General features: G+C 35.9%; 1 protein-coding gene across 1 annotated transcript; it reads left to right on the forward strand.

Moving 5' to 3' along the window:
* The first annotated feature begins 4,306 nt into the window (after positions 1 to 4,306).
* Positions 4,307 to 6,624, forward strand: LOC148597654 (baculoviral IAP repeat-containing protein 2-like). The gene is made up of 2 exons (XM_088562053.1): positions 4,307 to 6,067; positions 6,373 to 6,624. Exons 1-2 carry the CDS (start codon positions 5,864 to 5,866, stop codon positions 6,622 to 6,624), a joined length of 456 nt encoding a protein of 151 aa, XP_088418179.1. The 5' UTR covers positions 4,307 to 5,863.
* The last annotated feature ends 6,420 nt before the right edge of the window (positions 6,625 to 13,044 follow it).

The raw sequence follows: 13,044 nt of genomic DNA on the forward strand, positions 1-13,044 counted from the left end.
CATTTTCCACCTCTGGAGACTGCTTTACCAAATGATACTCTGTATGCTATATGACATGGAACACTGTCTATGCACGGTTTCTTTCTTTTATACCACTGATTGAAATTTCAGTGGGAATTTCAACTAATCAGAATTACTGTTCTATCATGTAGAGTAAAGAGTATTTTGGCGGCAACTTACTTCCAATATAGTACTACTGGGCTTGTCAATACAAAGATACTAGCACAATTGTTTCCTTTATAAGTAAACCACCGTAAAGCGGCTATCTGTACTGATTAACAAAAAAAAAAAACAAAAAAAGGTGTAACATTCGCCGTTGAATGGACAGAAAATGTGTCGATTAGCCAAAGTGAAGGAATTTATAATTTAAGTGTTTCTCTGAAGCTGGGTAGCAAATAGAATTTATTTATTTATTTATTTATTTGTTTGTTTCTTTTTTAATGATTTAAGATGTGATTGCAGCATAAAAACTTCAAAAAGTAATGTGGGGTCTTTTGTAATTATCAGTGCTAGTGCACATACATGTAACTAGAAACTTGTATAAAGCGGGGCTACTCCCCTTAGGAGTTTTATTAGAACTATCAATTTAAGAATCTTTTTGAAAGATTTCGATGATTATGTCATAAAAAGTGACGCTGTTTGGGAATCTGCTGGTTTGGTCTCTCCACGGATTGTAACGATGCACCATGGATTTTACCACGCATCATCTACTTGATGTGTCTTTTGCTTCGTTTTCCTATAACATTAGAGTTCTTTCACTCACCTGGTCACGCATCCCCGTGCATCAGCTAACTCCTTCCTTAACTGTATGGCGATCAGGACCGACGAAAAAAACAAAACACAATATGTTTACAAGCAAGGCCGTGATAAAAGCAGGCTGCAGGTGAAGTTTTCAAGAGGTTATAGTGTTGTACATGTACATCGTTGACCACTGTTACACGTATCTACGTATGTTGCTTTTTCCCTCATGACGGCCCATATATATAATGAATCGAGCTAGTTTGATAGACTTTATATGCAAAAGGCGGATATTTTGAGATACATTTGAACTTGGGCAGGGTTTAGCTTTTATTGATGATAGTTAGAGATCTAATAAAATGGAATGAGGGACAGAAAGTGAGCAGTGTTCACAACTCTAAAAGATCTATACACACTGATTACGTGTATATGAGTTGTTTAACGGTATTGTTGGGTAATATGGAAACAAAACAAAATGAAACAAATAATATAAGGCTCTTTACAGAATATGCCCTATTCCTCCTACATTAACATACATGTATGATTGTAACAAGCACATGTACCAAGCTTGTGCTTTGAAAATGAGTCGTGCAGTAAAAGCATAATACACAATTCGGTCAGTATTACATTATGTGCCTGTGCATATCGACACATTAAAATTAATCCATCGGGCTCAAATTTCAACCTTCTACATGTATATGTAGTTTATACATGAAGAAAAGTTACAAGTATAGTAAGTTCGAGTTTACATACTTCCATTGACTGATAAAAAGGCTTTCAGTTTTTTCCTTCAGAAATTCGGAGATGATACATGTATGGTACATGTAGTTTATAAGTTTGAAGGGACAAAACTACAGTAAGGGGACCCTTTTTATCCCATTTTTTTATTTTGGTTTTTTTTTCAATTTAAGAATCTTTTTGAAATATATTAGGTAGCCCTTAAAAGGGCTGTTTTATGTATGAAAATCTGGCATCTTCTCGGAGACTGCGACCTTCTGACTGAATGGATGTTCTTTGGCATCTAAGTAAATATCTCTTCTTGGTTTGTATGGCACAAAAGCTGGTAGTTCACCAGACCGAGCTAGTTGACTTCCCTCAAGAATATTCAGGTACGAGAATCTAGCAGTTGGTTTCTCTCATTTTCCACCTCTGGAGACTGCTTTACCAAACGATACTCTGTATGCTATATGACATGGAACACTGTCTATGCACGGTTTCTTTCTTTTATACCACGGATTGAAATTTCAGTGGGAATTTCAACTAATCAGAATTACTGTTCTATCATGTAGAGTAAAGAGTATTTTGGCGGCAACTTACTTCCAATATAGTACTACTGGGCTTGTCAATACAAAGATACTAGCACAATTGTTTCCTTTATAAGTAAACCACCGTAAAGCGGCTATCTGTACTGATTAACAAAAAAAACAAAAAAAGGTGTAACATTCGCCGTTGAATGGACAGAAAATGTGTCGATTAGCCAAAGTGAAGGAATTTATAATTTAAGTGTTTCTCTGAAGCTGGGTAGCAAATATAATTTATTTATTTATTTATTGATTTGTTTGTTTCTTTTTTAAAGATTTAAGATGTGATTGCAGCATAGAAAGTTCAAAAAGTAATGTGGGGTCTTTTGTAATTATCAGTGCTAGTGCACATACATGTAACTAGAAACTTGTATAAAGCGGGGCTACTCCCCTTAGGAGTTTTATTAGAACTGTGTGTGTGTGTGTGTGTGTGTGTGTGTGTGTGTGTGTGTGTGTGTGTGTGTGTGTGTGTGTGTGTGTGTGTGTGTGTGTGTGTGTGTGTGTGCGTGCGTGCGTGCGTGCGTGCGTGCGTGCGTGCGTGTTTGTATGTGTGTGTGTGTGTGTGTGTTTCTGCTCAACTATCACAATGTCGTTCATTTACGGACTTGTTTAGTATCTAGATATTATTTTCATTGTTGATCACATGTTCATACCAAAATTTTATAATCATCGTCTAAAGCAATTCCATATTTGATTCAAAGAACAGTCATGTTGCTGTACATTATTTATCGAAAGAACTTCTTTTAACATAATTGATATAACGCGCCAGGAGTTTAAATTGGTGGATCATAGGTTTGAGAAATTTTGTTAAATGCAAAATGATGACATGCTTTATTATTCATGCATTCGCTAAATTCGTACTTTGCCTTAACTTAATTATTTATTCATATGCATAAATAATGTACATATAGCATAGGCACAATTCGAACTTTGTATAGTAATGCATTATTCCGTTCAGTTGACCAATAAAAAAAAATTGTTTTAAATAGTTGTTCTTCGGTAAGATAATTTTAATCATTTTTTTTAATTATTTATCATTAACTTAAAAAAAAATGTTCTGGAAGGATACATGTACACGTTGTGGGGATTTTTTTTATAACCTGTGTATATGATCTTCAGCCTTTCGGGGCTTTTATTTTTGTTTTATTCGCTGCGTTCCATCATTCCAAACCTCCACTTCGTCAAATTAGGATAAAAAGTAACACTCGATCTGATTGGATAGCAGATTGCAGAAATATCAGTCCCATTTAAGCATATTCAATAATTAATTTATGCCTAATATGCATAAATATTTAACCATAGGTATAATTATAATTTTGCTTATGTTAAAATATTAAAGCATATCCTTATAATTAGCTCGAATAAAACATAATTATGCTAAAATAATTCAGCATACACAGAATTCGATTTTAACGTATGCATAAACCGAATTTAGTATGGACATAAACCGAATTTAGCATATGCATGATTAAGCAGATGTATTAATACGTTTCGTTATGTTTCACCCTGTTACCGCGTCATACTTTATAATTAAACTACCTGGCTTTAACTAGTAAAACCAAGGAACAATTTTGACTATGCAAGGTCAGGTGTTTATTAAAATTGATGTATATTGTATAGACTACATGTGTGTACAACGAAAAGCTTGCGACATATTCTGTCGTACTGCATGGGTTGATCTCCCATTTCTTACAATATTGCATGTACATGTACATGTAGCCCCTGTACACAGTGGTTAACTTCCGGATAAACTTACTTTAGCTAGTGTGGTTGTCATGAAAGTGCTAAAAACCAACACTGTATTTTCTACATATGCACTGCACATTATTCTTTTAACTGACACTTTATCAACATATAATGCATGACGCACAGGGATTTGCATCCACTATGAAATAAGCCACAATGTACTTGTTTTACAAAATCCAGGTAATAGTTAATATCAAGAGCAAGCCCTTGTTGAATACATCAAGGAACCGTTTCCATTTGTACAGAACAGAAGCAGTAGAATTCTCTTTCTACCACATGTTTATTTTCTATTGTCGGAAATATGTGTTAATTTTGTGCAAAGTTTGGGTAAAAAATAGCCAAACACCATGCTATGCTCGCTTAAAGCATGGTTGTATCAGATCAATGTAATATTAAATGTATTTTTTCTAGAACAAACATTTATATTTTTTTGTTGCAGGAAGCAAGTTCGTTAAATTAAAAATTAAAATTTAAAAACAGACATACAAAATGAAACAACTAGAACTGCAATGATAACATATGCATGCAAAACGTCAATGAATCTTATGCAGTTCCTTTATAAAAATCGTGAAAAATGAGAAAAAATTGCATTTTCATCTTTTTTGCAACAGAAAAGAAGACCATATTGGACGCTTGACTACAGAGACTGTAAGTAAAATATGTGCCTATTTGGAAAAAGCTACAATACCAAAGTTTATCATTATAAAAGGACAAGATTCATGTCATGGCCTGCAACTAACACAGATCTTGAGAAACTAGTTTTATCACAGGAAGTTGACAGTTTAAAAAACGTTGTCGAGAAAGTGAGGCAAAAGGTTGCAAGTTTAGCACCAACAGAGGAAACAAACAATAACACTAGTCTTCTACAAATCGACATTAAGGGAGATGTCAAAAGTGCGAGGAGTTGTAAAACGCATGTTTTTATTTCTGAACTTCGAGAAATTAAGTCAGTGCTCGAAAAAAGTAATGAAATAGTAGATAAAAATCTCAAACGAGGAAAAGTGATAACCTCAACTGTTAGGAAATGCTTTGAAAAACCAGGTGCATTTTTAAATGCAAACGAAAACGCTAAAACAAAGCTTGGAACTATGACTGAAAACAAGTTCGGTTCTGCGCACCTTGATAACTTATTTGTATTGGAAACTATACCAAACATTACTTGCCATGCTATGCCTGTGTCTCTCACGTCTTACTTTGATAGTCTTTCTTCCGGGAGCACTATTGGGGTAGCTGAATCAATGTCAAATAACTTGCTACGTCTTTCGTCATTTAGTACGTTTCCGCGTCATGTAAATATATTTTCTAGTCGTTTTGCATCAGCAGGTTTTTATTTTACGGGACCATCTGATACAGTTATGTGTTATGCGTGTAGAGTTAGTCATAGTAATTCGACTTCAGGCGACGATCCACTCAAAATCCATAAGCGATTAAGCCCAAACTCTCCCCATTTACGAAACGTTTCTCCTCAAAATATTACTCGAACTACAGTGTCAACTGTCAAAGGAAATGGGACCTTTCGGGGTACCTCTGAACGAAATTCAATGGAAAAGATGGATACAAGTATTGCACAAAATACACGAACTGGTGATAAAAAAGGATGAAACAGGGACCATACAGAACAACTGTATTGGGCAGATTCCTAAAGGAATCGGAGATACACACAATCCCGCGATTACGTGTACAGTCAATGACCTACAAAATGAAATAAAAAATAATTCGACGCAGAGTTCAACCGACATAAATACAGGAACACAAACACAAAATGGCGTTGAAGCGTGTTGTTCTCAATATGAGAATGCAAGGAATGAAACAAGTAACTCAATGTCATTTGCCAGAAAAAGTGGATACCACGAGCAGACCGAAAGAAGTGAATTCCACCGGACTTCAAACATCAGTGGAAATGACTTAACGCAAACAAACCAATCTATGGCTGCTTCAAATATCTGCAAGCCCGAAGATCTAGAAGACGTACACAATTTAGGTGTCAATTTAGAAAAAAATATCCAAACTATGCCCCAATTCAGGTGCGAATCAGTTCCTACCAAAACTGGCCTGGTTATTTAGACCAGACACCGAAAATGATGGCTACAGCTGGTTTCCTTTACGCTGGATATAATGATTACACACGGTGCTTCTTTTGTGGTGGAGGTCTTCGGAATTGGGAAGCTGGAGATGATCCATGGGTAGAACACGCCCGATGGTTTCCGAAATGTGCATATCTACTTCAAAATAAGGGTTCAAAGTTTATCAGAGTTGTGCAAGAAAAACACCAACAAGTAATGGTAGGTATTATCGATGAAAGTACATACATGTACTTGTTTATCTTATACATGCATATACATGTACGAATATTATAATCCGTAAAACTTAATTTCCTGAATTGTCGGTAGAAAACACGAAAATCATTATACTATAATTTTCATTTTGAAACACACGCCCATGAGGCTTTATAGTAAATACCATCATTTGCCATTTCCTTTTTTTTTTGCCAAAATTTAATTTCAGTTCATTTTTAAACACTTAAAGGTATTTTCAGATCACAAATATTGCTTTGATTCCTGACTTATTGGTTTCCTTTTTCTTTCAGGCTAAACATCAGAATACAGAAAACACAGAATACAATTTATCAACGCAAAACTCGATTAAAACCAACCAGAATCAAAATATGACAAACGGTGCGAGCAGCCATCCTAGCCGCCAGAATCCATTGGAAACAGTTGCTGCTAGATCAGCACTTGAGATGGGATACACTAACGATCTAGTTCTACAGGCCATGGAAAAACTCAAAACTGCAAAAAAAAGTAAGTTCCATTGCAGCAATATATCTGTTACATGTTAACTGATAAATGGAAAATATGCCATTCCACTATTTTCTACTATACAGATACAGTTATATGGTGCTGGTAATATGAGTCAAAATCCAATCCCCACAAATCAAAAATACCAAACTTTATATGTGTTATAATATATAACATATAGATATTGTATGTACATGTATACATGGATAAGTATCTGTTAGCCCATTTGTTCCTTTAATATTGTACGAATGATTGTTTAAACTTATCACAATTTTCTTTTTTTAATCTTTTTTTTTCAAATACATTCAATCTAATTTCTAAATGCATCGAACATGAACCTTAAAGTTTTATACGTCACTGTACTCTTACATGTGCATTTACATAAAACTTGACTTTTGGTATTTGATAGAGACGACGATATCGGCAACCGATATTATGGCGGTTTTATTAGAAGAGAATCTTGAAGGGAGCAATTTGTCAACTTACTCCAGCCTTACCACACAAGGACTAGCTTAAGAGTGAAACTCTGCTACCCAATCTACCTCAGACAAAAATACACTAGAATCAACAAATGCGATAAAAAGTGAAATTTCAGCCACGGAAAACCAGAAAAGATCTTCATTACAACAGCCTTCAAGTCAGGGAGCTTTCGGTGAAACTTCAAATAGTAATGAATTGTCGTCTGCTTTGGATGGTAAGCTACATATGATTTTACTGTTTTAATTGTACTGATCATTCATAATCGCCTCATTCGATTGTTTGTATTGACTCTCAATGTAAGTCATGACACAAAGTTAGCAAAATTAAGGAAATACATGTATCTTGCTTGCTTAATTGGTCACATAGAGTAAAGATTGTACATGTAAGCCTAAACACAGTCCTTTGACAAACGGTACATGTATTAATCGGGTTTATCTAAGTAAAAGATAAACCAATTTAATAAAAGAGAAATTAATCTGTTCTTTCACAACGTTAAACCGGAATCCGTTCCGGATGTATCCCGATTTTATATTTACGTCTAACGCTGCCATATTTTTTGAAACACCACATCAAAACAGATAATCAATCCAAGCCATCCTCCTTAAAACGCAGCATGAAACCTGCCAAAAGAAAACGAGCAGCCCCTAGAAGGAATCAACAAGACGGAGATGCTACAAAAAACCAGAAAAAGAAGAAGACTTTGCAGACTGCTCAGACGTCATCGTCGCCACGCCAATCCAGAAAAATACCCTCGACAGCTTCCACGTCGTCCAGCGAAATTGATGCCACTGATGCCCCTACTCAAGGTCCCTCGACCAGACAGTCAACTTTATCTGTGAGCCATGGTCCGGTCGTCAATATCATAGCCGATGAAGCATTGCCTCCCATTCCTGATGAGTCTCGTATGCCTGTTCCTGTTACCGCACAAGAGGTCCCACCCCAGCAAAGCTCGAGTGGAATTGGTAGGTTTATCAATACTTAACAAATCTTAGCACGTCCATTTTACTCTGGGTCTCCTGTTCCCCCCCTTTCCGATCCTGATACACAAAGGTGTGGCGATATGTCGTACATCAATCAATCGCCCGATTCTGTGTCTAGTGTCTTTACTCCTATATCATCTCACGTCCCAAGTAAAATAAAAGAGAAAGTATGGGCAGGTGAATTTGTAGATCTAAACTTGCTTCTCAAATCAGCTCGAGATTTAGCAGATAACTGTGAGTTAGATGGAGAGCTCACTATAAAAGGGGGTACCCTTGCCGTTGTAAAACAACAAAAAACACAGTTTAAAAACATTGAAACTTGGACTAATGCATTCATGATATATGCAAGCATTATTTTAGAGAAATGGCCCCAAAAAGGGTTAGAACTTTTCAAATATATGCAAACAATTCGACTTGCAGCCTCCAGGGGCTATTTTCGAGGTTGGGTTCACTATGATGAACAATACAGGTTGCGTAAAGCGGCGTCCCCAACTTCTTCTTGGGGAATAGTTGATATGGAACTTTGGATGATGTGTGTTTCAACCCCTTATATGCTAAACAACTTTGAAGGTGCTTTGGAAACCTTTTTATCCTCACCCGATGTTCGTTCATTCCCTTAGGATTGTCACATTCGTTAATATATGTTATCAAATGTTGAAAGGAATATAAATGATTTATTATTTGAAGCGGTAGGGCCGCGGGGGGGGGGGGGGAGTAGATATTTGAACGTGTATAGACACGCCCATTTGGCGGAATCTGGCAAGATAAGGGGACACTATCCTTTCCTTAATTGTACGTCGGGTCATATCAATAAAACTTTCCTACGCTTTACCGTTGGAAGTTGGTCTAGACCATCTCATGCCTCCATGAGTGGTCGGTTCTTTTCTGATCACCAGATTGAATTTGGCCAGGGTATTCTAAATACAAATAAATAATCAAAATAAATAATAAACTCACTCCCATGTTTTTATAAATATTAAATGAAAAAAGTGGTTGCTACCATGGGGTGACAAATGGTATGGGCTGGCGTACTGGAAAATCGTGTCCCTCGTTCTCTCAAGGTACCTTGAGGAATGTGAGCATCCATTGTTTACCAATGGTGCACAGAGTTGTCCGTATACCCCTGCGTTTGGCATTCTGCTTCCCTATCTTGTCAATTCCTCTCTTGCAGTGAGCTGTGGCCGTTATTAGCCATTTATATTGTTTCTTGAATTTTTATAAGCCAAACAATTGATTCTTTGATTAAATTTAAAATGAAGACGTGTGCGTACATATTTCGGTTCATTCCTCAACAATTACAGTTACTCTTTTCATTAATATGTAAACACTTGTTTTCTTAAATCATTTCATAAATGTACGTTTTTGTACACGTGTGCTTGTTCATTATCGACCTTTGCTACAGCGGTCAAACAAAATTAATCTTTTTTTCGAAATGATCATAATCAGACGACGCGGACCGAAGGGTGCAATATCCTTCGCAGACCTGTAACCGTTTTTTGGCTAACTAAATGTATTTTTCACTCCGCTAGCTTAAAGGCTTTGCTACACAGGATGTGGAAAAAACATTTACAGGGCATGAGCACTACTCATTTCAAATCTGCAAAGCTGTTTCTGGTGTACAAATGTACTATACTAATTTGCATAAAGGCGTTGGTATTAACACTGAGTGTGACAGAGGTGTAAAGCTTTGAACTAACGAGCCCCATGCAGGTCCGGGTGTCAAAAGAGTAGGCCTGCAGCAGCGCTTAGCTTGTCGTAAAAGGCGACTAAATAGTGCTGAGGAACTTAGCCGGGGGCTAGGCGCTCTGCCCACAGAGCAACCGGAATGTGTGCCCCAGTTGGTGGAATAGGGTACCCCTGGCGTGTTACATGCTGGGGTTGTCAGGCTATAATACGGAAAACCAGACCGCAAACCATAGTGGTGCACCGTGATGAAACTGCATTAAACCCCAACAATCAATCAATCAATCAATTGAACTAACGAATTTACAGCAACTATAAGCAGGGTATTATGAGATGTGTTGAATTATTGGCTGTTCCTAATCAATGCTATTATAGGTACATGTATATTGACGCTCATTTTCTTTTTATCTTGCAAACACTGAACAGCTATTAGAAGAAAACCGACAGCTTCGTGATCAACGTTTGTGTAAGGTATGTCTCGATTTAGAAGCATGCATAGCCTTTCTTCCGTGCGGACACCTTGTATGTTGCGCAGATTGTGCTCCGGCCATGCGCAAATGTCCGATTTGTCGTGCACGGGTGAAAGGTACCGTAAAAACGTTCCTAATTTAAAGTATTTGCGGAACGACGGTTGATAGACCCGTGTATCGCCATCATGAACTCAGCCTCATTTTTGTTATCGACTCAGAGCTCAAGCAACATATTTTTGATGGACGTGTGTGGGGAAATACCGAACTGCCCTTTTCTCCATTGCCTGTAAAGATGGATGTCCCACAGACAAGCGTACATAATCATCAATCAGCACAATAAAAAGGTTATATCCAAACTGTAATTGAGCATACCAGTTAAAGTTGCAACGGTTAATAATATGCGATCAAACTGATAGATGAACATCATGATTAGCGATGGTTTTAACTACAAGCTATTAACAAATGGACAAGTAGTGTTTAGTAGCGTTCTACTTCAACCGGAAATGTTGAAAGTATACAGTTGAAAGATACGCGAAACTATATGTACATTGTGGATGAAGGAGCCTCAAATTTGTTGATCTTGAATATATACCCCTTTTTTTAGTTTCTGGATTCGCCCTGCTTTTACTTATTGGAGATAAACGGGTTTTCATATGTAAAACTACATCATTTCGTGATCTGTTTTATTTAGGAAAAAAACTTCTTATTTCGGTTAAACGGGTTTTCTTGCTGTTTATTGAGAAGTTTATATTTTACAGGTAATGTTTTCTAGCTGTTTATTTAGAAGTTTATATTTTACTTGTTATTTACATGTATTCATGTGTATATTGCAGATTTTAGGGCTTTTTAAAATATAAAACACGTTGAGTTTAGAAATGTCAAAGATCCACATTTTAAATCCTCGTTAGAAGTTTGATAACGTGTTATAGCATCATACGATTCTATGTCAGAATGATTGAAGACAGTTTCAGAATAATTCTGACCACTTACAATGACTGACAGAAAAGTAAAGAGGTTAAGATTGATCCACACGGTTCATCCTTGTTTAATTTTTAAAAGCACATTGATAAAACATGATTACCTCAATTTACACAGAGATATAAATCTTTCACATGGTGAACAAATGGTCATGCTCCATTATACATGTAATGAAACAATGTTCTTTTTTTGGAGGGGAGGAGTTTTCCGTTCCATTCTCGTTCTACATGTATGCTTGAATTTTCTTTTATATATATACATGTACAATGTACATTTTTTGCCACAAGATACGCATGTACGTATATGCCTTGACCATGTTGTCTAACTTCTGTTTATATGTGACCATTTCTTGTCTTTTGGTAATGTAAAAAAAAGTAGAAAATTTAAAAAAAAAAAGAATGTACTATAATACATGTACCGAACAAAGATAGTACGATGGTACATGTATCCATTCGTTTATGAAAATAATGTGAAATATATCATTGTCATAGGAAGGTGGTAATTTTAAGGACTCGTTTGTTTAGTAACCAAATTTCAGAATTTCAAGGTTTATGAACTGTTACTTATGCAATTATAAATAATGATTTGTTTGCATATTTTTGTTCTTGTTGGTATTCAGTTTTTATTGTTAACATTTTCAGGGCATATAGTATAGGGTTATTAAATGGTTATTTTCATATTAATCCTGTATTATGTCCAAGTACAGTCGTATTGGGTTGAGATCACTTGTATTGGCCCGAGGCGAGGGCCAATACAAGTGGTCGAAACCCAATACGACTGTACTTGGACATAATACAGGATTAATATGAAAATAACCATTTTATGATCCCTTTATTAACTGATGACTTAAAATAACAGGAGTTATCTGTACAAACCTTTAAATACAGCTCAGTATGACATATTTCCTAGTGAAGACTAAAATATAATATAATATAATATAAATTTAAAAACAAAATTCTATAGTCTGTTTCAAACAAAATGGCGGACAAGTTTAACTTTTATACAGGGCCAGAATTAATACAGGGCATGTGCCCTGTATTAAATTAATACAGGGCAATTGCCCTGTATACATTATGGTTGCTAAAACCTCCTGTTGTATTAAAGGGGAAATTTACATTGTATTTTAAGTCATCAGTTAATAATATATTTTATTATGTAAGGATCAGTCGTTTGTGTTTATATATATAAGTCTGGTTGTTACTTTGATTTTACACTTGTTAAAGTTATCTGTTGTTAATCCAAACGCAATACGTGAAACAGTGCCAATTGATATCAATTATTGTTTTCAATTTCGTTTGATTATATTTCATGAATATACATATTGCATAAATAAAAAAAAATATAGTAAAAAACTAAACTGATTTTGTTTTGTTATCATTAAATGAGCTTTTCAAATTACTGGCTTAAGCACTACTATAACTATGGTATTCATTTGCCCAGAGTGCAATACATGTACCACAAGATAATACCAGGGACATAACACACGTACCACATGATAATACCAGGGTTGTTACACATGTACCACTTGGTAATACCAGAGTTGTTACACATGTACCACTTGGTAATACCAGAGTTGTTACACATGTACCACTTGGTAATACCAGAGTTGTTACACATGTACCACTTGGTAATACCAGGGGCATTACACACGTATCATATGATAATACCATAGTTGTTACACATGTACCACATGGTAAAATCAGGTACATTAAACACGTACCACATGGTAATACCAGGGACACTACGCATGTACCACATAATAATAACAGGGACATTACGCACGTACCGCATGATAATACCAGGGACATTACGCATGTACCACATGATAATACCAGAGACATTACATACGTACCACATGATAATACCAGAG

The sequence above is a fragment of the Perna viridis genome, chromosome 14, assembly GCF_037379345.1.
Source record: "Perna viridis isolate PV_CMFRI_1.1 ecotype Kerala chromosome 14, ASM3737934v1, whole genome shotgun sequence".
NCBI lineage: Eukaryota > Metazoa > Mollusca > Bivalvia > Mytilida > Mytilidae > Perna > Perna viridis.

Excerpts from the sequence above, each read along its gene's own strand:
- LOC148597654 (XM_088562053.1), top strand. The coding sequence starts at position 5,864 with ATGATGGCTACAGCTGGTTTCCTTTACGCTGGATATAATGATTACACA. Across the intron at positions 6,068-6,372 it reads AAAAACACCAACAAGTAATG|GCTAAACATCAGAATACAGA; the intron begins GTAGGTATTATC and ends TTTTTCTTTCAG.